This window comes from Telopea speciosissima, chromosome 2, assembly GCF_018873765.1.
Source record: "Telopea speciosissima isolate NSW1024214 ecotype Mountain lineage chromosome 2, Tspe_v1, whole genome shotgun sequence".
Taxonomy (NCBI): domain Eukaryota; kingdom Viridiplantae; phylum Streptophyta; class Magnoliopsida; order Proteales; family Proteaceae; genus Telopea; species Telopea speciosissima.
In genome coordinates this window covers 41,977,099-42,003,375 of record NC_057917.1, presented here as the reverse complement: position 1 = coordinate 42,003,375, position 26,277 = coordinate 41,977,099, and the positions used below count along the sequence as shown (strand labels likewise).

The window sequence follows — 26,277 nt, the reverse complement described above, 5'->3', positions numbered from 1 at the left end:
GGCCCATGTGTCTGGGCGCAGGCTGCGCTGCGGCATAGAAAACATCAAGCCTTTAATTAACTATTGAGAGACTGCCTGCGATAGGGAATTCTAATTTACCTATCGCAGGCTGCTCTCCTCTCTTGCGGCAACTTCTTCTCCCTCTCTTTCTTCTTTCTTCCTTCACCCCTGATGTGATTAGTTTAATTCTGATTTGCAACATGGTATCAGAGCTATACTAATTGATCAGGGGTTCTTCAATCCCTTTCTTCTGGTTTTTTCCTTCAGCTTCCAGTTTTTGTTTCCTTTTTTTGGTGTGCAACCACCAATTGCTGTTCTGGTTTGCTATGGATTAAAGCCTCCTTATTAATGAATGGAGGGCTGGTTTTGATCTCTCTTGATGGAGTTTGGTTGCTGATGGGAAGACAACCTTGAAGAATCGATCAGATATTGTTTCTGCGAAATATTTTTTTTCTCTCTCGATGGTGATGGTTCCTATTATCACTGAGTGCTAATGACGTGTGGTTCCTATGCCTAATCTGCTTCTTAATGATCTTCTTTAAGGTGGTTTTCATGCTGGTTTGAAGATTCTATCTTCTCTCTCTGTTCTTCATATTGGAGAAATCGATCTGAAATGGATTTTTGCTCTCCATATCGATTTTGGTTTTTTTTTTTTTGGTGACAATCGATGGTTGCTGCTGGATGTGTGACCGGAGGATTCTTCTACTCTGGTTGCCACTCTTCGAGGATCTATTCCCTCTTGGTGATGTTCTTCCACAACTCTGTTCAATTATTTACTGCACTTGCTGTCTTGCTCTGTGTGGTTATTGTTTGACTTCTGCTGTAATCTTCATTGCTCCTGAATTGGTATTTGTTGCTGCTGCTCATATTATTTATGGTTTATGCTCACTTACTACTGAATCATCATTCTTGCAATTGTTTTTTTTGCACCTGATTTGTTATTGTTGCTGCTGGTTCCTGCTTCTGCCCATATTATTTGTGTTATGGGTGACTCTTAAGTCTACTACCTCTGCTGTTCCACCTTCTTCTGATAATGTGAATGTGACAATTACCTCCAACAAGCTCAAGGAGAGCTCGAATTATTTGTTATGGGGGGGCACATGCTGTGAAAGTGTATATCATGTTCATGGACAAGCTTCAATATATTAAATCTGATCCACCTTTATCCAGTGATAGCAAGTACAATGAGGTGGAAAAAGGAGAATGCCATCACTCTCATTTGGCTATGGAATAGCATGGAACCAGATATAGCCGCCAACATTATATTTCACACTACAGCTAAAGGTGTTTGGGATGATCTGCAAGATACTTATTCTCAAGAGAAAAGTATGAACCGTGTATATGATTTGTATGAAAAACTGTTCCAGCTCCAGCAATCTTCCAAGTCCCTTTAAGAGTACTATTATTCTTGTAAGGGCCTGGGTGAGGAGTTGAATGTCTTTCAGCCTCTTGCTATTGATATTGAGAAGTTAAAAGCTCAGCGTAATGAGTTCTTTGTCTCCAAATTTCTGGCTAGGTTAAATTCTGATCTGAAGGCTGTGAAGGGCCATTTATTGGTTGGTAAGATAGTTTCTACACTGGCTGATACCTTCTCTCGTCTCCAGCGTATTGCTGCTCCTGCTAAGGCTGATTCCTCCTCCAAGGATAACTCTGCTTTTACTGCTGGTTGTGGTCGTGGAATAGGCCATGGCACAGGGAGAGGTTGTGGTGATGGTGGTCGTAGTCCTGGTGGTCTGTCAGGTGATCACTCTAATCGACAGTGCACTCATTATGGTAAATCTGGTCATACTGTTGACTATTGTTGGGATAAGCATGGCAAACCAGATTGGGCAACCCAATCAGCCAATCATAGAGTATCTATTGGGAATGTTGATATTGTGACAACTGATGATTCTCAATCGGGTTCCACTACAGGTGGAAGTTTGTCTAGCACTACTCATCGTGATGAGCTTTCTCAGATATTACGGAGGTTACAAACTGTTGAGGCATCCATTAAGCAGTAGCGTATCCTCCATACCTTCGTCTTCCACTGCTACCCTTGCTCATGCAGGTACATCTGCCTTCTTCTCCACTACTTCTCTCTGGATTATTGACTACAGGGCTTCTGCTCATATGATTGGTGAGTCTACCTTGTTTACTTCTTCATCTGTCATATTAGCAAATGGATCTGCTGCTCTCGTTATTGGATCTAGTATAGTTACTCCCACCTCTTCCATTAGTCTTTTTTCCATGTTGTATGTTCCTCAGTGTCCATTGAGTCTTCTTTCTGTTAGTCAGCTTACTAAAGCTTTACATCTTTCTGTGACATTTTTTCCTACTTATTGTGTTTTTCAAGATCTTCACACGAGGAAGACGATTGGTAGAGGGCATGAAAAGGATGGGCTGTACTATCTTACTTGTGGTGCTGCTACTTCCTTGGTTGCTGCTGCGTCTATTGGTGGGGTGACTCCCAATGGCATTGTTCTTTGGATCGTTTATCTTTAGCTAGGTTACGGTTATTATTTCCGTCTGTTAAGTATGTATCTAGGATAGAGTGTGAAGCCTGCAAGTTGGGGAAACACCACCGGGTGTCTTTCCCTTTTCGATCTATGGCTCGTAGTCCGTCTTTATTTTCTTTAGTTCATACGAATATCTGAGGTCCCTGTCGTGTCAAGAATAAATGTAGTTTTATGTATTTTGTCACATTTGTAAACGATCATTCCCGTCTTACCTAGTTGTATCTCTTGCTGGATCGTTCCGAGTTTTTATCTGTATTCCAAGAATTGTATAATGAAATAAAAACATATTCACAACAGCATTTTCAGACCAAGGATCTAGGTGATCTTCACTATTTTCTTGGCATTGAAGTTGTGAGAAGTAGGAAAAATGTCAATGTATCTCAAAAGAAATATGTATCAGACCTTCTTTCTGACTGACATGCTTGCTTCAAAGCCAGTGGATGTTCTTATGGATTCTCATCAGAAGTTTGGGGTAGATGATGGTGTTCTCCTTAAGACGTGCACCAGTACAAAAGTTTGGTTGGGAAGCTGATCTATCTTACAGTTACCAGACCAGACATTTCCTTTGCAGTGGGTGTCCTTAGTCAATTTATGCAGTCTCCTCGGAAGGCTCATTAGGATGGAGTTGTTCGTGTTCTTCACTATTTGAAGGGTGCTCTTTGTAAAGGGTTGATTTATCGTCTTCATAGGCATATGGATCTTGTTGCCGTTTCAGATATGTTGACTGTGTTGGTTTGACCAGTGATCGTCTCTCGTCTACAGGGTATTGTACTTTTGGTGGGGGTAATCTGGTTACGTGGCGTAGTAAGAAACAGACTACAATTGCTAAGTCGAGTGTTGAAGTAGAATACAGAGTTATGACTCATACTACTGCAGAGTTAATGTGGCTCAGGTCTCTTTTCCTTGAGATGGGTTTATCTGTTCCGGTGCCTATAAAGATGTATTGTGATAACCAGGCAGCCATATACATTGTGAGTAATTCGGTCTATCATGAACGGACCAAACATATTGAAGTGGATTGTCACTTTGTTCGAGACACTGTATCAAAAAAACTTGTTGAGACCCCATTTTGTTCATCCTCGAATCAGCTGGCAGATATGTTTACCAAGTCACTTTTTGCTCCTAGTTTTTGCACTTGTTGTAATAAGCTGAACATGGGCAAGGTTCTAAGACTCGGGTCTCGGTGGCATCTCGGCCAAGCCAAAAACCGAGTCGAGCCGAGATCTCGGTGAGAGTTGGTGCAATTTTTTTTTTTTACTCAAACCCCCAACTCGGTGGATTTTACACATATTTTGGGTCTGAAACTTGGTATCCAGCCTATTTCAGGCCATTTAAATACAATGGCATGCCCAGATTTGCTAAAAAACAAGTCCAAATATGAGTTTTACTTTGGATCATAAGTTGGTAGGTGACGAGTCGTACTAAAAGTCTAAAACAACCTACTCTACATATAATTTAGTAAAACTTAGCAAATTAGCAATCAAAACATTCAAATAAAAAGTACATTACATCAATGTTCACTGAATTTGTTACATAAAATATGATTGGGTAATAAATTCATCCCCACATTGATCCACAAAGAATTCCCAAGTCATGGAATTGCTGTAGTGTTGCACATAGTGTGACACAGTTGCCATGTAAGTCTTCTGATCAACATATACCAATCTCCCTATCTTAGGGTACATGGGAGGCTGTTGGTATGAGGTGTAAGATCCACTGCTGCTGTCATATTGAGTTTGAGGCATGTATGGCTGGTTTGGGACTGGGAATATGTACCCAAAACCTGACCCAGAGCTTTGACTGTCATACTCAGCTGTTGACTGCCCATACTGACCATAGGCACTATAATCAGAACCGGTGCTTTCCTGGCCATAGTCATAGCCATGATGATGCTGAGATGATTACCATGACTGATGCTCACTAGTAGTATCTATACTCATGCTTCCGAAACTTGCAAGCATGGTGTTCATACTGCTGTCATCATCCTAAGCATCTGACTGATGTGAGTGTTGGCGACCCTTCTTTCTTTTGTATGTTTTAGGGTAGCCATCATGGTCTTGATGAGTGGCATGCGTAAACTGAGACTCACCGATGAAACGCACAGGGTCCCTCTGCGTTCCCACCTCATACTGGTACTGCTCGAGCATCCCCTCATGACGATCATCATAATAACCGCCACTCGGCATGCCACTACCACCACCACCACCACCACCACCATCACCATCACCATCACCATCACCACCATCATCAGCAGGACTTCCTACAGCAGGCTTAAAAGGTTTCGGTGACTCTGCATGTGCACGCCCCTCTCGCGACGGCATATAATCCTCAACATCAGTGTCGGTTACAGACGCAATGGTGGGGTCGGGCCTACCCCCAGGCTGATCCATATCAGGTGTACCACGATCCCTCACCCACTGGAATAGGGGATCCTCATCGTCACCAGAGTCCTCTTGGAAAATGTTGGACAGTTCAATGGGTTCTTTATCATTGGCCTCAATTCCTTCACGTATGTGCCTCATCCTTAATCTCATATTGTAGTGCACATATACAAGCTGCTCCAGTCGTTCGCTTCCCAACCAGTTCCGCCTCTTTGAATGTATCAATGAGAATGTACTCCAGTTGTGCTCACATCCGGAGGATGAACAAATTTGTGAGAGCACTCTCACTGCTACCTTCCTCAGGTTGGGTGAACTTGTACCATAAAGCACCCACCAGTCGGCTGCATTACATATATAGAATAGGAAGAATATGTACATTCTAAAGAGAGAATTATAATTCATAAATGTAAATATGTAATATCATGCCACCTACCAGGGTCTGACTTTTGTCTACCCCCTACTGCAGCTTGTCTACCGAAACTTGCTGAGGCCTCTCTAAAGTATTTGATCTATTTTCAATTTGAGGAATTAGTATTTCCTATTTAGTAATTACATTCATAAACTAACTACTAAAGTACCAAAGTCCCATACTCTCACCTCATCATTGCAAACAGACTGTGTCTTTGGGTTGAGCTCTAACTTTGCAGTAACAGTTTGAACTGCCTCTAACAATTCTATGTCTAGCCCAAGATCATGGGAGCAGTGATAATTTGGATTCAAATAGTATGTTGGTAAAGTAGATACCACAAATATGATTTGTTAGTGACTTTACTGACTTAATGCCTTTGGGTTTTGAATATGTAAATGTAAAAAAGTTATAACATTTAAAGTGTAAAGTATGTTGAACTCACCAGCTTATGCAATGGATGACTCAAGTGCTTCTCCCACCACTCATCAATGATCTTAGTGTAGGACTTTGCACTTCGAGGTATAGCAGCTCTAACCATTTCCTTCATTTTTTGGATGGCAGCATAAATGTGGGCCAAGGTAGGCTTCTTCTCTGTATCAACCATCCTCAGTATTGCCACCACGTGCTCTAATATGGCAACCACTTTCCCCAAGTCCTTCCAAAATCCATCACTTGCAATGGTCTGTTGTGCTGCCTTTGCATCTTCTGACTTAGAACCTTGCCAACCAAACCATTTATCACTTGCAAACATAGACCTCAGGCCTATCGCCTTAGTCTGAAAGCTCTTCAATGCAATGTAATTGGTGGCAAATCGAGTGACACCAGGCCTCACTAAATCTCCATTGCATTTCTCCCTCAACAAGGCTAAAGCATAAGAATGGTTGTACACAAAAGTTGTCACTTGTCTTGCCCTATTTACCACACCTGCCACCAAAGTCTTTTTCCTCATGTCCTTCAGCAGCCCATGGGGTCCAAAAGAGCTAGATCCTCTTACTCTTCTTATTCATCAACTTCTCTCCAGCCTTTTTAAAGTTGGAACCGTTATCCGTCACAATTTGGATAACGTTCCTTGGTCCTACCTCCTCCACCACTTGCTTCAACTCCTTATACAAGTATGATGCATCCTTTACATTATTTGATGCATTGATGGACTTCAAGAATACAGTCTTTCCATTGCAACTCACCATGAAATTTATGATGGATAGTCTAGTAGGTCCAGTCCATCCATTAGCCATAAGAGTAATCCCATATGTCTCCCACAATGGCTTTAAACTATCAATGTAATCTTTCAGCTCCTGTACCTCCTGAGGCAAATATACATTGTACAATTCATGTGGTGAAGGTCCCTTCCATCCTGCACCAGCCCTCCCTGCAGCATCAAGAAATGCATTATAGTATGTTCCTTGTGCTGCATTGGCTGGAATGCCATGGTAAAGCATGAACTTGCTGAAGGCTTTTCGTGCTTCCTCTTGTTTACCACCAAATACTTGCGGGATGGTTGGCTGGTAGGCATCTTGTTGCCTAAAAGTTGTGGGATCCTGCTCAAAAATGGGCTTTGGAGCTTGTACTCGTGGTCGGGTTTGGGGTCGTGGTATATCTTTTGTCCCAGTGCTCATATGCTCTTATAATCTCAAAATGAAAACTTTGTCTACTCTCAGCCAAAGTCTGCTGGTAAATTCTCCATTCAACCTCTGATTGAAACTCACCAGGTAGAGGCCCAATGTCAGTATCATCTCCGCCACAGACCTCTACACCAGTCCTCTCTAGTACTGCCTCATCAAACTCTTGTTGCATTCTTTCCCTCTCAGCTTTCTTTAATCTTCCTCCTTTCAAGTGTTGTGCCATTGCCACTTTCACTTGGATAGGAACATTTGGGCATGAGGCAACATCCTTGCCTGTACCAAACAAGTGTTGCTTTAACCTAGTGGCTCCTCCAGATAGCAACTTCCTACAATAATTGCATTTGAACTTCTTTTTGTCTGCGGACATGGGGACTCCATGTTGCCATGCTATATAAGACATTGTGTACAAAATGTCTTATATTTTACACTGTTACATAAAAAAGCATGTATTAATAACCATGGATCACTTAAAGTAAGGTATTCAAGACTTAAAGTATGCTATATATAACTCTTAAACGTAATGTCAAGCAACCAGAACTATGAAATAACTATCTCTTATTTATCCCCTAACCCTAGTATTTATTTCTTAATTAAAAATAATATTTTGAAATTTTTTTAAAAATATTTATACCTTAAAAGTATAAGAAAAATATAATGTAATGATGTATTTGACACCATTTCAAGTTGAATATTATATACATATGTTGTACATAATTTTCCATAAGCAACAAGTATTTTTCTTTAATATTATATATTTTTTTTAAATTTTTATAATATATTTATTAAATCTAAAGAATAAAATAATTTTTTTTAATGGGTGAAAATAAAAAATTAATCCATGGGGCTGTAGAGCATCCCAAGTTGTTAACATATATCAAATTCATTTTCAAACAATCACTATTCATCCTATTTTTTTCATTTTTTTTTTTCAAATAAATCATTTATTTTTTCAGAAATTATAATAAAAAATTTAATAACTGAAAAATAAATCCGACTCCATCAAGTGATAGATCGGGCAAAGATATTTAACATATATCAAAACCACATGAATCTAACAAATATTACACAAATTTTTTTGAAAAAAATAGATTTGGGAAAAATTAGAATATACCTTTGAAATCCTACAAATAGGTAATGATTTGGAGTTGAATCTTCACTTTACCACTTGAATCTCACTTCAAACATCATAATCCACCAAAGATTTGAGAGAAATAGGAAGAAATTTGAGAGAGAGAGCTCTTGGAGTGTTTTTCTCTAAACTTTAGAGAGCTTTGGACACAACTCGAGATTTCCGAGTTCTGTCCATTGCTCTCTTTTAAAAAAATGGGCATATGGGCATATGGGCATATGGGCATATGGGTCATGAAAACTGGGTAAAAAACCATATAACCCGATACCGAGATCTCGGCGAGATATTGAAATTTTACAACTAAAAAAAAACAGAGAAATGTGTATCGAGACTTAGCCGAGATCTCGCTGAGAAATTGCAGTTTTAGGAACCGTAGGCCATCTCGACTCGTTATCTCACGAAACCGAGATCTCGCGAGTTCTCGAACCATGAGTATGGGAGACCTTTATGCTCCAGCTTGAGGGGGAGTGTTGAAAACTAGGGGTATTTTAGTCTTATATTTTGGGTTTTTGGGGTTTTCTGTTATTTTACATTAGTTCTGTCCTTAGTTTGTAAGGTTGTAATAAGGGGTTAGGGGTAATTTCATATATCCCTAACTACCTGTTACACCCGTAACCTAAACCCTACAATGTTGGACTTGTATGTAGGTGCGGAGCTCGAGTATGTCTATGACCTATGGATTGTCACCATGAAACCAATGTACAAGATCATCGATCATACTTCTGGTATACCTATTGAGGACAGATTCTTAGATCGAGATCAAGGGAGGTTCGTGGCCGGGTGGAGAGTATTTGATCTTCCTCCTTGTACTTGTCAAGGGTGTGAGAGGGTATGAGCGGGTCGTACGGGACCACCTTCGTACGAGACCTCATGATTGATGGTGAGTACCAACTTTAATCTACTTATTTATCTATTTAGTTGCAATTAAGGTTGGGAACAAATAACTAACCTTCGACATGCCCCATGTGTGTCAACTGTATGCCTTGAAGACCCCACTAGTACCCCCCTCACTTGTTTAGACCCCTCGAGGAAGCCCCATCCATTTTGACCACCAATTGTGGCATTTTGAACCTAGCGGCAGATACAGCAGGCGGCTGATGACATGAGCCGCCTAGTGTCGAAGTGCTTCTCTGTGAAGCTAAGTTTAGCTTGGTCCGACCATACCTTAGCTTAGGGCTTAGTCATTGCTTATTTTAGGCTATTTGGGACCCAAATGACTCAACTAAACCCTAAGACCATGAGCCTATGACCTATTTGGAATCTTCCATGTGCCAAACCCAATTTGGACAATAAACAAGCCCCAACCAAACATGGCCTATGCCCCTTAGCTAAAGTAGGAAAGAACCCAGCCTTCCCCTCATTTCACTCATCTCTCAACCCTAGAGAGGACTGAAAACGTGGAGAGCAACCTAAGGAAGAGAGAGGAGGAAGGAAGAGAAGAAGGAAGAAAGGAAGGCCCCAACATCCATTGGAGCTACTCATAAGCTCACAAGACCATTCCCTTGCTGTTGTGAGCTCTCTTGGAGATTGGAATTCGTGGGAAGAGTGATTCGGAGCTCCATTTCAGCCATAGAAGGTCCTCCCTTGGCTGTTCTAGTCTAATACTTGGTAAACTCTTCACCCTATGTGGATTCCCAATTAATCTCTACTTGGAATTCATTGGAATCAATCCAATCTCCTAGCAACCTATAGGGCTTTTATCTCTAGTTGTCTTACCTATCTAATTGGATGCTTAGAGTACCAATTGATGCATTAGAATGGACCATTTTTTGACCTATGGCTTAGATGCCATGGAACCCCATTGAGAACCTCCATTTTTGGAGAATTGGATGTTGGAAATCAAATGATTGCCTCATGAACCCTAATTGGATCAAACCTACGCATTTGATAGCTTACTGGAGGCCTTTGACATCCCCACAATGACCCCCTGATGCCCCTTAGCCATTGACTATAGGCTGACTCGAGCTTGGGCCAATCTGCTGCAGATTTGGCCTAGGCGGACATTGCAGCAGGCGGCTGATGTCATGAGCCGCTTGGGATACAGGACATCGTCCGCCTAGTGCAAATTGCTGCTGTTTTGGAGTTTCAACTCTAGGACTATTATACACTCGTGTAATGTCTTATTAGGCTAACTTACGCGTGTGGAAGGAACGTATATTGCACAAGAGCCATTATTAACTATGCGTGGACCTTTGTGAGTAGATTGAACATTTGAACTATTTTACGGCATGTTTCTCATTAGGCATCAAGCTAAGCTGTGCATACTGATGTGTATGAGTATTATGCATGTTGATTCATCTTTATATTGTTTATTCATATGAATTGATACGAAGCATAATGTAACATGATCAATTATGCATGATGCTATATATGAGAATGAGATGTGATTAGTGTAAGGTACTATAAATGTGAAATCTTTATGATGTTCGATTGATGGATTGGATTCGGGTGGTGACCGGCTTACCGTTACTTCGGTGTCACACCCGCCGTATTGTTACTTGGTGTGGATGTAAGCTAGAGGGACGAGAGGATAGTTGGCTTCCGGTTAAGGCACTATGAACTCGACCTCTAGGCTACACCCGCACATGTGTGTTTATATATATATGCATTGCAGTAGTTGTTTGCTGGTTAGGATGCAACTCACCCAGTACTACGACCCTTACCAACAGGAGTTTTGGTGTCAGGCAAACCTATGGGTCCCTACCGTATTTCGGGGTAGCCCACCGAGAAGTCACCGACCATATTTCGTGCTAGACACCAGGACAGAGTTTGTAGCGGGGGCTTGCGGAAAACTCGGTGAGGGAGTCCGGCCATGCAGGTTTCCATCGTAGCATGGGGTTGACATGGTCGGAATGCCATCCGGTTTATGGCACCATTGCCGACGGTGCTACCTGTGTTATTGTAGTACTTAACCCGACTTAGAATCTCGTTGTTAGGGGGAAAATGAACAAATACATCCATGTATCATATGTGATGTGCATACTTTAGCATGCATTGATGGTGTATCTATTATTGCATGATTGTGTATGGTTTGATCGCTCGCTAGGCTTGTATAAGCTCATCCCTCGGGAATCTTTATTTTTAGATATGGACATAGGGATGGCGGATCCAATAGAGGTTGATCCGGCATATCTTGGTGGTGAGGATTACGAGGCTTGGGGTGGCCAGCAAGAGGCGGAGCAGGCATCAGACTACCTTTGTGATGAGTGTGCTCACGAGGCACATTAGTTCGGGCTAGGATCCAAAGCCCTTGGTTATTATGATTAGACTTTTATTTTGAACATTTGAGGATGATTGTAATTAACGGCTTTACAAGTACTAATAAAGCCGTTAAGGGCAATATACTTGTTATTAGTACTTGAATTAAATTGATATATATGAATATGGTGCCATTTAGAACTCTCTATTAGTTATGATTATTATGTTTAACGCTTCTTGTCATAGCTCTGATTTCCGTTCTTATTTAGTAAATAATAACCCGGGTGGTGTACATGACACAGCAAAGTGTCGATCCTGTAGTTTGGTATGGAATACAGGGATATTCCCGTCACATTACCCTAATCTGAGGATGGGGGTGTGACACTACCTTACCTTCCTATTTTGTCTAATATAATTATATATTGAGAGACTGCCTGTGATAGAGAATTCTAATTTACTTATCGCAGGCTGCTCTCCTCTCTTGCGGCAACTTCTTCTATTTCTCTTTCTTCTTCTTCTTTCATCATTCATCTTTCTTCCTTCACCCCTGATGTGATTAGTTTAATTCTGATTTGCCACAATGTGTTTGCCAGTGCCTCCATAGTTGTTAAAGCGCCAAGTGATCCAAGGCATTCGAGGGCCAGCTAAGTGCTTAGGCGCTTTAGTATTGATTAATGTATTCTCGTAAGATTTGTAATTATCTAAATCTTATAATTTCCAGAAAGACTTTGGAAGCCTTTCTTATACATTAATATTTTACTCCTTTTCTTTTTGTTTATAATGAATAAAATATTAATATATTAAAATATCATAAATAAATATCTTGTTAAAGAATAGGGGTTGAAGGCTTTCTCGATGGATTCTTCCACAAATACTAATTAAAGAAGGGGGGGGGAGTTGGGGGCATTCTTGATGTCTATGGATTCTAGAAGCGGGGAGTGGAGGGCCAGGGGGAATAACAGAGCAAAAACTACTCGTTCTCTTTGAAATGTGCTCTATGCATAACATTGAAAGGATCATGTCTTTGTGGCTGCCTAATCTCGACAAAGCTGTGACAGCGTTCAAGGGAGTCAAACAGGTATGCTCCCTCCTCTTTATTCTTCTTCTTCTTCTTTCATGGTAGTGATGATGGCGTGGTGGCCGCTGCAACTTCTCTTCATCGGCTGCAATTGTTGTGGCTGCCACTACTATTGCTTCTACAATTTTTTAATTCTTCCTCCTCCCCCTCCTTCCATCTTCATCTTCTACTTATACGCTACTGCTACTGCTGCTATGGTAGTGTTTCTATTGTTGCAAACTTGCCTTGGCACAGGGGTGAGTCAAGTCGCAGGGGTGAGCATGCTGCCGACACCGAAGCGCCTTGGACTATAAGGCAACAACTTGCCTTGGCACAAATTTTCCGCTTAGATGCCTACGCGATGCTTTGACAACTATGAGTGCCTCCATCTCCTCTAGCTCCCTAACAGTCTCTCTCCTAAAGAAAATTGGGGTGGGGACTGAAAAAGTTACCTTCTCTTAATGACAAATTTCTTCATTGTTTCCCTTTTCCTTTTGAAGGAGAAAATGACATTGTTGTTGATCTTGTTTGTAGTTATATTGCCCTTGGAACAGTGGGTTTTATTTCTATGCTGTCTTGTTTTATATGGTTATCCTACCTCGTCTTGTGTAAATTGTGCTGTAAAGTACCTTCTGGTATCTTACACTGCTGCTTGTTGGGATCATAGTTCGAGAACTCGCGAGATCTTGACCAAGAATTCGCGAGATCTCGACCGAGATCTCCTTTTTTTGAGAAGTCAAAGACAAGATGGCATACGAATGCAAAAAGTGCAACAACTCGAGCGAGATCTCGAGAATCTCGACTCACTCCTTTATATAGATCTTGTGAGATCTTAAGAATCTCGACCCAAACTCCTTTATATGAGTGCCAGATCTTGAGATCTCGGTGGGAAATCTTGGCATGCAGACACTTATTTATGCCTAAAATCATTTAAGTAAATGAATTTGTATTTCATTTACTTAAGATATTATTAATAAATAAGCAAATACCGCCCTATTTGAATCCAATAAAAATAGTGAAAAAATCAAATTCCAAAAGGAAAAACAATCGACCCCCCAGTTCAAGAACAAAAACAGGATTTTCGGCGGTAGGTGCAATTTTCAACTTTCTAATGCTGGGGTTTTTCTTAAATCTAAAAATTCCATAAATCTTAATATGGTAAAACATTGCTAAAAACCAAAAGTGCAGTCAAATATTCATTTATTTTGATGTCCAAAAAAATATTTTCAGTCAGAGTGATTTTGATAGAATTTGCGCACACTAAATTAAGTTTGACCGGTACTTAACTCCTTCAATAGAAATCAGATTTTAGCAATATTGGACTTGTTGGAAAGCTTTGTTTTGAATGCTTTCCAACAAATCCAAGATTGCTTAAATCTGATTTGTATTGAAGGAGTTATGTACCGGTCAAACTTAATTTGATGTGCGAATGCTGTCAAAATCGCTTTGAATGAAATTATTTTTTTGGACATCAAAACAAATGAATACTTTACTGCACTTTTGGTTTTTAAGCAATGTTTTACCATATTAAGATTTATGGAATTTATTCACTCAAAAAAAAAAAAGATTTATGGAATTTTTAGATTTGAGAAAAACCTCAGGATTAGAAACTTGAAAATTGCATCTACCGCCGAAAAGCCAGTTTTTGTTCTTGGATTCAAATAGGGGTATTTGCTTATTTATGAATAATATCTTAAGTAAATGAAATACAAATACAAAAGCATTTACTTAGATTTTGTTTTAGCAAAATCTGATAATGTCATTGTGTTTAAATAGCCTAAAATAGGCTGAGTACCAAGTTTCAGACCAAAACTAGGTCTAAAACGCACCAAAACCAGGTTTCGAGTTGAAAAAAAAAATCCACCAACTCGACCGATATCTCGGTTTTTCCCAGGGTCGAGTTCCGAGTTTTAGTACCTTGGTTGGGATATACTATGAAACCTTTTATCGGTTATAAAAAGTACTGATTTAAAGGCCTATTTACATTATGATACTTGAATATTTGGCTAACGGTTGCAATTTTTTTTTTTTGTGGGGTGGGGGTGGGGGGGTTGAAGACTGGTTCATTTTGGGTCAGTGATAGGTTTCAAGAACCTTAAGAGATTAGGTTCAGAAACGCAGTTGAAAACCAGAATCTGAGTGAAGGGAAAAGACTATATTTAAAAGAAATCCGATAAGTAACAATCAACAACTCAGATAGGAATTAAATTCTGGTTGAAGCTCACTTTAATGGTCTAGAATAACTCAAAATTGACTGAAACTAGATGGTCAGATATAGAGTTATGTGCTAATCCTTTTGACAATAGGATTCTTGATTAGGGTTTTGTCCCAATAATGAAATCAGAAACTTAAGAAACAAATCTGGTAGCCAATAAAAGATCATAATAACGATCGGATATCAGAATTTACAAGAAATTAACAATCTGAAATAGTAAACAGCATGTGATTTAAAAGGAAGTAGAATTAAAATCCAACTTGAGTAGGATTCTTGGAGAACATCATAAAGATCAAATTTTGAATCTGTGGGTTAAGTTTAGAGTAGTATTCGATTGTCAAATCTACAGTTTGAATTGAAATATCAGATGTAACAATGGAGAAGTTAAGACTAGCAAGTAGGGTATGTGCAAGAACATAACAGAACAGAAACAAGAAAAGTCAAACAAGGGAGACACATATACTTGATTTCTTTTCCGGTTTAATAAAATCATAAAAGAAGAAAAGATATGAATCAGGAATCTCATGTTATCTGCCTAATGGGGCTCGATCTATTGTATGGGCGCTTGATTGTGCCAGCCTAGTATGGGATAGGTTAAAGGGTTTGATTTAACATGTTCCATCAACTTTAGAGGTTTTGGCATATCGGTCAAGTACCTAACATTTGGTATCAAAGCTGGACACCGCATCATGGGTTCGAGTCACAGAAAGGGCAACCTGAAATAGATTGAAATCCGTCAAGAAATGGCTACCTGCCGCTAAGCAATAACCCTAGAGCAGAGTAGAGCCGCTTGGAAAGGGCTACCTACCACCAGAGTGAAAGGTGCCTAGAGTGAGAGCCGTCAAGGACGACGGCTGTGGGGTGGTCTGTTATGTGCCTATTGGAGCTCGATCTATACACTAGATTGAGACAGCCTAGTATGGGATAGGTTAAAGGGTTTGATTTAACGCGTTCCATCAGCTCTAGAGCTTTTGGCATATTGGTCAAGTATCTAACATCCTACCTGATCCTTAGAGCTGGCATCCCACCAAACCCTAGCTTAGAATTCCACCAAGCTTTCCTTAGCATCTCACCAAGGGTCTCACTGCATCTCACAAGAAGTTATTCTGAATGTCGTAGAATAATGGAGGCAAAAACCATACTCATTCATCAAATTGGTGTCCAGGATTGTAGCTCTTACAAAGTTTTTAAAAGACTCAAAAACAGACTCAAACTAAGCATAAAACTCTCTCAACCGATATACCTTGGAAGGTAGTCTACCAAGGAAAATATATTTTGCACATAACCTAAACTAATCGGCAAAAGACTGGATTATGTGCAAAATATATTTTGCCCTTTAGTTTTCAGTTTTAAAGGAGTTATGTGTAAAATGGGAATTTTGTATTCTAATTAAAAAAAAACACTTTTTTTAGTCATTAAATATAAAGGAACCAAATTCTCATTGGAACTTGGAGATGAAGACTTGAGTTTGCTTGGTCTTCTTCTCCTCGATTTGAGATTACGGAGACGATTGGCAGAGATGAATCTGATGACCAAAACAGGTAGATTTCTCCTCCCTCCTTTTCTTTTTCTTGGCAGTGGCTATAGCAGCAGTGATTGTTGCTGCATCTTGGGCAGCGGCGGTGGCTGTAGCTGTGGCTGCAGTTACTGTAGCCATCTTTCTCCTCCAGTCCTATTGCTGCTGCTTCTGTGGAGACGACCGCAGTACCCAGGGAAACGACTGATGCTTATGTTTCTTTCTGCTTCGCCCTATTCTTCCATTTGCTCTCATTTACCCCCATTTTGACCCATCCCCCCAATTCCTTTCATTTCCCCATCTTTTTCCACTTTTTCCTTTTTTTTTCTGGTTCTAGGTGGACAACTTGTCTTCTGCTCGTCTTGTGGGTTCAAAAACGCCTTGACACTTACTATATTGAGCTGTTACATAACCTTTGAAATAATTGAATCCTCTCCTTACAAGTTATTATCTAACATATGCCTTGTGAATTATTATCTAAGGCCTGATTTGGTATGATTTCTATTTCAATTTCATCGGTGATTTCTATTTTGGAAATGTTTGGTTTGATTTTTGCGCTTTATTTCAGTGAAATAGAAATCAAATGGAATAGAAATTTTGAAATAGCTGAGGTGCTGTTTCAGTTTTAGAATTGAAATTCATTTCACTCTTGCTCATTGTTGAGCAAATGGTCAATTTGATGGGCAAAACAGTAATTTCATATTAAGAATAAAGCACTGCCCTTCTTCCCCTGATGATCTCACCACCGCCACCACCCCACTGCCACCACCTCTCCGCCACCATCACCCTGCCACCACCACCGCCGCCACCACCCGGCACCACCACTGCCCCTTCTTGGCTCTGCCACTGCCCACCACCACCCTCTCCCAAAGAAATCTAGAGAAGCTATTCTCAGAAATTGAACTACCAAATGGATTTCTTGTTCTTGAAATATTTCAGATTGATGCAACCATAACAATTTCAATTTATTGACTATTTCTTGAAATTAATCCGAAATTGAATTAGAAATCATACCAAATCTGGCCTAGCCTAATATACATCATGACTGAAATTATTATATAATGGGGAACATGACTTTCAGTCTCTTAATGAGAAAATTTTTACTGAAATCAATAAAACAGAAGTCGCTACAATGTTTTGAATGCATACACTTAGAAAATAACTATATGTATTTGCTATCAACTTTGTTATGTCTACATTTCTGAATTTTTTGAAGTTAGTGTTGTCTCATTTTCATCTACTGTGCCCCCCCCCCCCCCAAAAAAAAATAAATAAATAAAAAAAAATTTGTACATATCTGTCCTATTGGTTATTGACAAGTCTTGTGTTGGCTACTGTTTTCAGTTGTCATTTTAAGTTCTTCCTAGCATTTATACGTGACTCCACCTTTAAGCATTCTTGTCCTTATTTTTTTGGGATCTGTGTTTCTCGCCAAAACTGGCTAGTTGTTCTAGTCACCAAAACTGAGAGTTGACATTAGGGGAAGATGGGATGCTTGTGTAGCTTTGTCACTTTGAGGGGGTAAAATTGAATCAATTTCCCCGTCCTGGGATGGTGAGGTTGTTTAGATTTGAACTGATCGCAGATTCTAAAAAGATGAAAGAGTGAGGAAATAAATTCTTCCCAAGGGAATAAAAGGGTTATTCTGCGGCAGTGTTGATCATCAAAGAAATGTATACATGTGCTTCTTACAGCCAACTTCCCAAATTTTAATGGGACAACACTGCCTAGTAACAAACTATTACACATTAACAGGATTTTGGGATCTTCTGAGCACCCCCGTAAGCACCTAGTCATTAAAAACTGGATCATTTGCAATCTGAATGCAACAAAATCCATGGTTTAAGTTTCAGGATTGGATAGGATCTCAGCCAGTTTATACCAGGATTTGCTATGCCACACCTATAGAGAAAGGTTGCGCTAAAACTTAGACATTATCAGGTCATATAGGCCAATTTGTCTCTTGATTCTGAATTTTAAATGCCTGACAAAAACTGAATTGCATGAACTGGATTATGGGGAAAAAGAGATTGAAACAGTTGACAGCATTCTAGATCTTAGGAAGATCTCAGTCTATCAGACTGATTTATGATTTCAGTAACCAGAAAACCGAGCTCATCAACTTTTTCAAAAGAACCCAAACAACAGTTAAATTTAATAGAACTTGGTTCTATTCAAGATTCTGGCCCAAGGGGTAAACCCTGGGCTGGATTCTAGGTCTATCATACTGGTTTTCTAGGAAATAACTGGTAACAACCTCCAAATCCCACTGAGATTTGTAGAGCTTAGTTCTTTAGGGTTGAATATTGACTCACGTGTACCATGAACTCAGTGGCCGAGAAATAAAGTATTCAAAAAAAAAAAAATGAAGTTAATTTGGGATGTAAACATTAAGGGAATCAAATCTCCAAACCTTTGTTACTCCCCCCCACCTGGCCCGGTAGGGCGTCTTCAACCTAATTGTCAGTAGGTTTTGACTTCTCGTTCCCATGGTTCAAGAACTCTCTCAGTTTCTTACAAAACTTGGTACAAGTCAGATTTCGACCATATTTAGAACATTTCGGTAGTATCGACCAGTTTCGACCGAAAAATACCAAGTTTCGACCAGTTTTTACCAACCTAGTTTCGACAGCACATGACATATTGAGTTGTCCAGAAAATACCATGGGAAATCTTGTTTTCCTTCCAAATCTATATATATATATATATGGACATGACCATACCACCTCAAGCAGCTCTCACGGAGCTTGTCCTGGATTGGTGCAACTCCCAATTCGGTTCTAATACAATCATTCCGTACTTTATCTCTCCTGATCTTGTTGCACATCCTTTTCAACATCCTCATCTCCGCTACACTCATCTTATATATATTACTCTTCTTAATGGCCCAACATTCCGCCCCATATATCATCGCTGGTCTTATTACTGTCTTATAGAATTTCCCCTTAAGCTTAATAGGCATGTGTTTGTCACATAAAACTCGTGATGCACCTCTCCACTTCATCCATCCTACTTTAATTCTATGGGAAACGTCATCCTCTATATAACCCTCTTTGTTAATGGCTGACCCCAGGTATCTAAAGTATTCACTTAGTGGTATTTCCTGCTCCTCAAGTTTCACTACTTCATCACCTCTCCTGGTTTGACTAAAGTTACACATCATATATTCTGTCTTTGTTATGCTTAACTTAAAACCTCTTGATTCCAAGCATAATCTCCATAGCTCAAGTTTTGCGTTAATCCCTTCCACCGTCTCGTTTATCAAAACAATATCATCAGCGAAAAGCATACACCAAGGGACCTCATCTTGGATATGCCAGGTTAAATCATCCATGATGAGTGCAAATAGATAAGGGCTTAGAGCTGATCCTTGGTGTAACCCAATTGTAATTGGGAATTTACTACTTTGGCCTTCTGCGGTTCTGACACTTGTCACCACATCCTCGTACATGTCCTTAATTATATTCACATAGTTACTTGAGCTCCTTCTCTTCCCTAAGACATGTCAAATGAGTTCTCTAGGAACTCTATCATAGGCCTTTTCTGGGTCGATAAAGACCATATAGAGGTTTCTTTTGTAAGCTCTAAAATTTTCCATAAGCCTCCTTAGAAGGTAAATAGTTTCTGTTGTGGATCGCCCTGGCATAAAACCAAATTAGTTCTCCGATATATTAGTTTCTCTTCTTAGGTGGACTTCAATGATTTTCTCCCATAATTTCGTTGTATGACTCATTAGTTTAATGCCTCTATAGTTATTGCAGTTCTGGATATCACCTTTGTTCTTATAAATTGAGACTACAATGCTTCTCCTCCAATCATCTAGCATTTTCTTTGTACTCAAAAACTTGTTAAATAGCTTGGATAGCCAAGATGCCCCCCGTACTCCTAAGTTCTTCCACACTTCAATTGGGATCTCATACGGTCTTGGGGTTTTGCCTACCTTCAGCTTTCGTAGGGCCTTTTTAACTTCGGCCTCGCCAACTTATTGCAAAAGTCCATGACGTGTGTAGGCTTCAAGACTGTTCCTCTGCACTTCCGAATCCATCCTATCAGTCAAGGTAGCTCCATTTAGTAGATTGTAAAAATATTCACGCCATCTCTCCAAAATGTCCGCATCTCGTAATAGTACTCTACCATCCTCGCTCTTAATGCATCTAACATGGTCCAAATTTTTGCTCTTCCTTTCTTTTATTTTAGCTATCCAATAGATCACCTTTTCCCCGTCTTTTGTATTAAGTTTTTCATAAAGGTCATCATATTTCTTCGCTCTTGCTTTTCCCACAATCTTCCGAGCTTCTTTTTTGGCCGCATAATATCTCATTTTATCCTCTACCTCGTTAGTCCTTTGTCAGGTCTGAAAACAAACTTTCTTAGTCTTAATGGCTGCTTGGACCTTGTCATCCGACCACAAAGTCTCTATAGAACTCAGACGCGAACCCTTGGAAACCCCTAGGACTTCTTTAGCAATTTTCTTAATATAAGTTGTCATCTCAATCCACATCTCGTTGGTATCTCCCTCAAGATCCCACCTTTCTTGTAAAGCCACTTTATCGGTAAATGACTCTAGGAGAGCTCCTTGTTGTCACATAAAACTCCTGATGCACCTTTCCACTTTATCCATCTATATATATATATATAGCCTTTTGGATATTAGTCTGTAAAATATCACTAATTGGTAGAAATACCCAAGTTACAGAGATAGATTCCAAAATGATGAGGACAATTACAGAAAACATTATAACCCTGGAGAATAAGGAGTGGAAAAGGATATGCTCGTTGCATGATATATAATAATTCCCAAACTGACTACCAATCAAAATTGACCCATACCATAAACAGTTGACTAGTTGAGCCTCAGGTCAAGTAGGTGGTGGGAAGACCTAGCCTCTTGGTTGATAAACTAGGTGACAGCACAACTGCTCCTATAGCATATTGGCATGTTGATTCATGGGAATCATGGCAACCAAAATGAATCAGTGCTGGATGTTTTCAAAGCTTGTGTATGGAACCAATTACAGATAAATGAAATGCAAAATTATGTTGTCCTGCACCTATTGAATAAAAATTCATCTCATTTTCGTATCTCCAGGTACCTGGTACTTTCTTCTGCTGCCCATGAAGTTGTATCGTTGAACCACCTCCTATTTAAAACTTGCTCCTTAGAACTAGAAGACCTCATGACCTTTTGATGGTACTTTCCTTTGACAACATTTAGTCATAAAAGCTAACTGAACCTAAATGTACCCTTATTATGCCAGCTCAAGTAAATGGAAGTTATTAAGTCTGTTCTCTGAAGTTATCAAGTTCTAATGCGATAACTGTATCTTGGAAGTTATTCATGATGATACTTGCTGAAATAGGATTACCAATTTATAATTGATTTTTTTTTTTTGGGTGTGGGGGGCAGACTGACATTTGTGCTTTAATAATTTGCAGCTACATTCCCTCTGGATCTTGTAAGGCGACGGATGCAGTTGGAAGGGGCAGCTGGTCAAGCCCGTGTCTATAAGACAGGTCTTTTGGGGACTTACAAGCACATTATCAGGACTGAAGGCTTGCGGGGTTTTTACCGGGGAATATTGCCAGAATACTACAAGGTTGTCCCAAGTGTGGTCATTGTCTTCATGACTTACGAAACACTAAAGATGCTTCTCTCAGATTGCCCTGACAATTAGCTGTTGCAGCTGTCACTGCCATTCTTAGGCTTGCTCCGATCATACGTCTATGACTTCGTTGACCTGTTTCATCTCTATTGCCAAATGGTGTATAATAGATATAGCTTGATAGAAGATGAGTTATTTCATTATTTTTCAGTGGCGCCACTCAGAGAAACCCCTTGGGCAGTAAATTTTGTGATTGCTGCAGTGGAACCAACATATGGTCTTGTAAAGATAGAACACTATTGAATCACATTAAATATATCCAAAATGTTTAGTTCTTTCATTAGTATTTGTCTATGTTAATTTTCATTGTGTTTTGTTTGTTATAGCTTGTTTTTTATTGCATTCCAGATTCACTTGTCCTTTCATGAACTTGGAGGTGATCCTGGCTCCATAAATCTTCTAGGATTACTTTTTTTTTTGGGTGAATAAAAATTTATTATCAAAGAGAAGCGGGGCCCCAAAGGGGAAGAAATACAAAGAAAAAGAAAAAGGACCAAATACAATAGACCCACATAGGAGTTAGTGAGGGAGATTCTAATAAGTTACAATACGTCTATTCTTGGGAGAGTTGATAAAACTAAAAGACACTAATGATAATATGCTTCTGATACCAATGGAGGGAGTCCCAAATCTAATGGAAGGATCGATCTGAAGTTGGAAGTTTATCTTTGAAGGTTATTATAACCAAATTTGGTGGTAGTGGCATGGAAAGCAAGTTTATTGTCACATTCACTAATTGACGAGCCATCAAAAGTTATGTCACTCCAAATCCACTCCCGTTGAAAATGAAGAATGTACCTTTTGACATGCCAACAATGACCAAGAAGCTAAGACCATATACTAGAAGCGAGGGCAGTGGAAGAAGAGATATATCCTTGAACCTATTCCGGCATAGGATACACATAGGATACATGAAGGGGTCAGTGGGATGTGCCTCCAAATGAGGAAAGATTACGTCAATAGGTAGTATCCAAGAGCTCTACAAATTGTGAAATTGTGACGGGGAATATGACTAGGAAGCCAAACCAAATTGTGTCAACTGACCACCGTTCCTTTACAGCTAAGGAGAGGTCCCAAGCGGACTTCAGATTGTACAGACCTAAAGAAGAAGCAAACCAAATAACCAAATCACCTCGGTCGGGAGCACTCCTAGAAATACCAAAGAGGGTAGACCACAAGGGGCCAAACTAGGAGGGGGGGGGGGAGAATGGAGGCAGGGCCCCAAGAAGTATGGGTGTCAAAAACACCCAGCCAGCCCTAACCCGCTCTGAGCCCGGACAAGGCTTGGCTGGGCCTGGGATTAACACAGGGTCGTGCTGGGTTGAGGCTTTTCCTGGCCCTGGCAGGGCTAGACCCCACTGGGCTGGGCCTGGGTTGAGGCCTCGGGGTGAACCTAACCTATATATATATATATATATATATATATATATACATGGTGTAAAGTGAAGGTAAACCCTCCATGTAGTTGAAAGGAAGCCCAAGTTTAAAATATATATATATATATACATATATACATATACTAGTAAACGTGCACGTGCAAATGCACGTGTGGCCATATGTCGAGGCAATTGAGAAACAGGTGAGGGGAGATATATTGAGAGAGTGAGAACTTGTGAGAAGGAACATTGGAAGAGTTCGAGAGAGAATCAGGATCAGCTTTAAGTGTCTATATGAGAGAGAGAGAGAGAGAGAGAGGCAGAGAGAACTCTCCATCAGCTTTGAGTGTCCGTATGAGAGAGAGGGAGAGAGAACTCTCCTCCAAAATGTCTAAGGGAGAAATTAAGTAAATTTAGTGTATTTGTGGATGGGGGGAGACAGCTTGGGAATGAGCGAGAAAGAGAGAAGGGGAGGGTATAGAGGGGAAGAGTTTGAAGGGAAAAAGACTCTCCTCCAAAATAGGAGAAATTAAGTAAATTTATTATATTTGTGGGTGGGGGATATCATGGGGTAGGGAATATCCTAGAGAGGGACAGAAGAATCTTCGAGAACAGAGGAGGGAGAGAAGGGGTTGGTCTCTTTTTTTTTCAACACCAATTAAGGTGACATAAATGGGATTGGTCTTTATTGATTCCGACTTGATTCCAATTAATATAATCCTAGAAGTGGTTGAGAATCCATCGAACTCAGCCAAACTAAATGTTCAAAATAAAATGCAAAAAGATGCAACCAAAATGCAACATGAGAACATGAGTACCCTTAGATTCCCTCTGGTAGTGCAGGTCATGCAAGCTTTGATTTAACTTGAAGCTCAATTCCAAACACTTAAGATGGCATCAGTAACAAAAACAACCTAAAAAGTGAATAAACATTTTAGTATAATGTTTTCTTCTACATTTTTAATCGGCAAATTGCTACCCGTCTGAAAATGTGGAATTAATATTTCAAATAAAAAAAGGTGAAAATGTGTGGTAAGACTGTTTTATTTTGAGCTATGTAGTTTGGAAATAACCAAGGCAAAATGAGGCCATGAATGAGAAGAGTCAAAAACCTCGACTTTTTAAATTGTTATTCTTCAATAGTTAGACAGAGGAAGATTCCAAAACACTTCCAATAAAAGAATGCATCATAATCACAATCAATACGAAGAGTGACGGTAACCACAACAAAACTTGACCGCACAACAATCTGCAAAATTTGAGAAAGCTGAAATTATAAGATAGATACATAGAAAGAGAGACAGAAGAAGCAATGGATACAAAAATGAAAACAGAACTAACACTGTCCTATATTACTACATAAATAAACAATTACAGAAGTTAACATCAATGATATTCAATGCAAGTCATCAGGCCTTTTTACGGACACACCTCAAAGAACCCAATTGCAATTTTCCTCTGCAGTTTCTATTAAATTATGTCTTCTATTGGGGAGTCTTGTAAGGAGGAAGTGGATTCGAAGACCCTATCCCATAGCGAAGATGTTATCCCAAAGCCCTTGTCTTGAATCCTGAATTGATGGTTCATGTGATACCTCTGGCAAAACCAGAAAAATAAAAAAAATAAAAAAAAAAACCATTAACATAACCATAGTAAAAGGTCTATTTGTTTATCATTCTATAAATCGAGTAATCATCTACTGAAGGATCGTTTTCTACTGGTAAATGAGGGAAAGCCTTGCAATTTTGTGTGGGCATTAGGTGGCAATTGTTACGAATGCCCTTAATCTTCATATTAACATACCAAAGGCATCACAATCCATTCATGTTAGCAGAACTGGGTCCATCATCGGCTAACCCGGCAATTGGGGTAAAAAATTATTATTATTACATAAGAAAAATACGGAAGATGTATGCAAGTGCAACAGATTTCAAAGCTTTCCACAAAGGCAGAAAATTCAAGCACCAATACATCTGTATATCTTTAGAAGATTAATGGTTAAATGAGGGCTTATCAGTGGAGCTTGAAGTCTTAAAATCAGATAGTTTTTTTTCTGAACTTTCAAGGGTATGTCCTATATGGAAAATGAAACAGGGTAATCCTCAGATAGATCAATGTTTCAGTTGGGTTGTCTACTTGATCCATTTGATCATCAATTAACTCCCTCTGACTATGTCATGATAGAGAGAAAGAGTCATGAGAGAATAATGAGTTCCAAAGAAGATCCTTCGAAGAGAGTAATGAGGGAGACAAAGTCAAGTGAAGGAGAGTATTGAGGGAGGGAGAGAGAGAGACTTGGAGAGGAGTACAGTGGGTGTTTTGGATAAGTACAGAGAGAGAGAGAGAGAGCATGGAAAGTAGTGTACCAAAACTTCCAAATTAACTTGATACAAAATCTTCCTTTCATTCCCACATTGCACCAAAACTTCAAGTTAATCACATCGTACATTAGAGTTCATAATCAGTAGCAAAGTAAGTTATATTTAATTCTCTTTCTCCTGTTTGGCTGCAACTAGCTTAAAATGATGTGCATGAAAGTAGGGAGCCCATAAAAATACCAAAAACTTAGATTCTTAATTTTTCAAAGGATCAAGATTAAACATGATGAGCAAAACTCCAAGTTCAAAATTTCTATACAAGTCTTAATCATCTAAACAACATATTCCTGGAACCATACCTATAATGAAAAATTAATGTCAAAACCCATTGGTTTTTACTTGATGCAATTGCAATTACACAAAGTAAAGATCTGGTAGATGGTGCATCCAGAGAAAACCAACATAAACCAATAAAATACTCAATCATGAGACAAAGAATTGCCATGTTATCTTTCTCAATACTATTAGAGAATGGGAGAAATTTTAAATTTATGAACCAATTCATTGTACCTAGAGACACGATACCACATTACTCCTTATATCAAGACGAAGCGTATTCACAGGTAAACAAATGCTTAGAAGAAGAAACTGTCCGAACTAATGGATATATTATATGGTTGACCCTCAAAAGAAATAACATCAACAGTGGACTTGTAGTGAGCGCAAGGGATCTTCTTAAAAAAAAATTAAAATGTGGAATGCATCCCAGTTTTTAAATTGAAGATGGTTTAGGATTAGTAGAATGAAAAAATTGGAGTTATGGTACTTCACCCTTTGATATAGACCCGAAGTTGAAAACTTCCAATGAGCCATTAAAACTCCAATGTGGAGTTGC

The 26,277-nt window shown here is 39.4% G+C and overlaps 1 protein-coding gene across 1 annotated transcript in view; it reads left to right on the top strand.

Moving 5' to 3' along the window:
• Nucleotides 1-21,973, top strand: part of LOC122649523 (mitochondrial substrate carrier family protein B-like) — a 46,285-nt gene extending 24,312 nt beyond the window's left edge. Inside the window, exon 6 of the mRNA XM_043842709.1 lies at nucleotides 21,462-21,973. Within this exon, the coding sequence (XP_043698644.1) occupies nucleotides 21,462-21,700 (239 nt within the window). The 3' untranslated portion in view covers nucleotides 21,701-21,973. The remainder of the gene's footprint in view (nucleotides 1-21,461) is intronic.
• The last annotated feature ends 4,304 nt before the right edge of the window (nucleotides 21,974-26,277 follow it).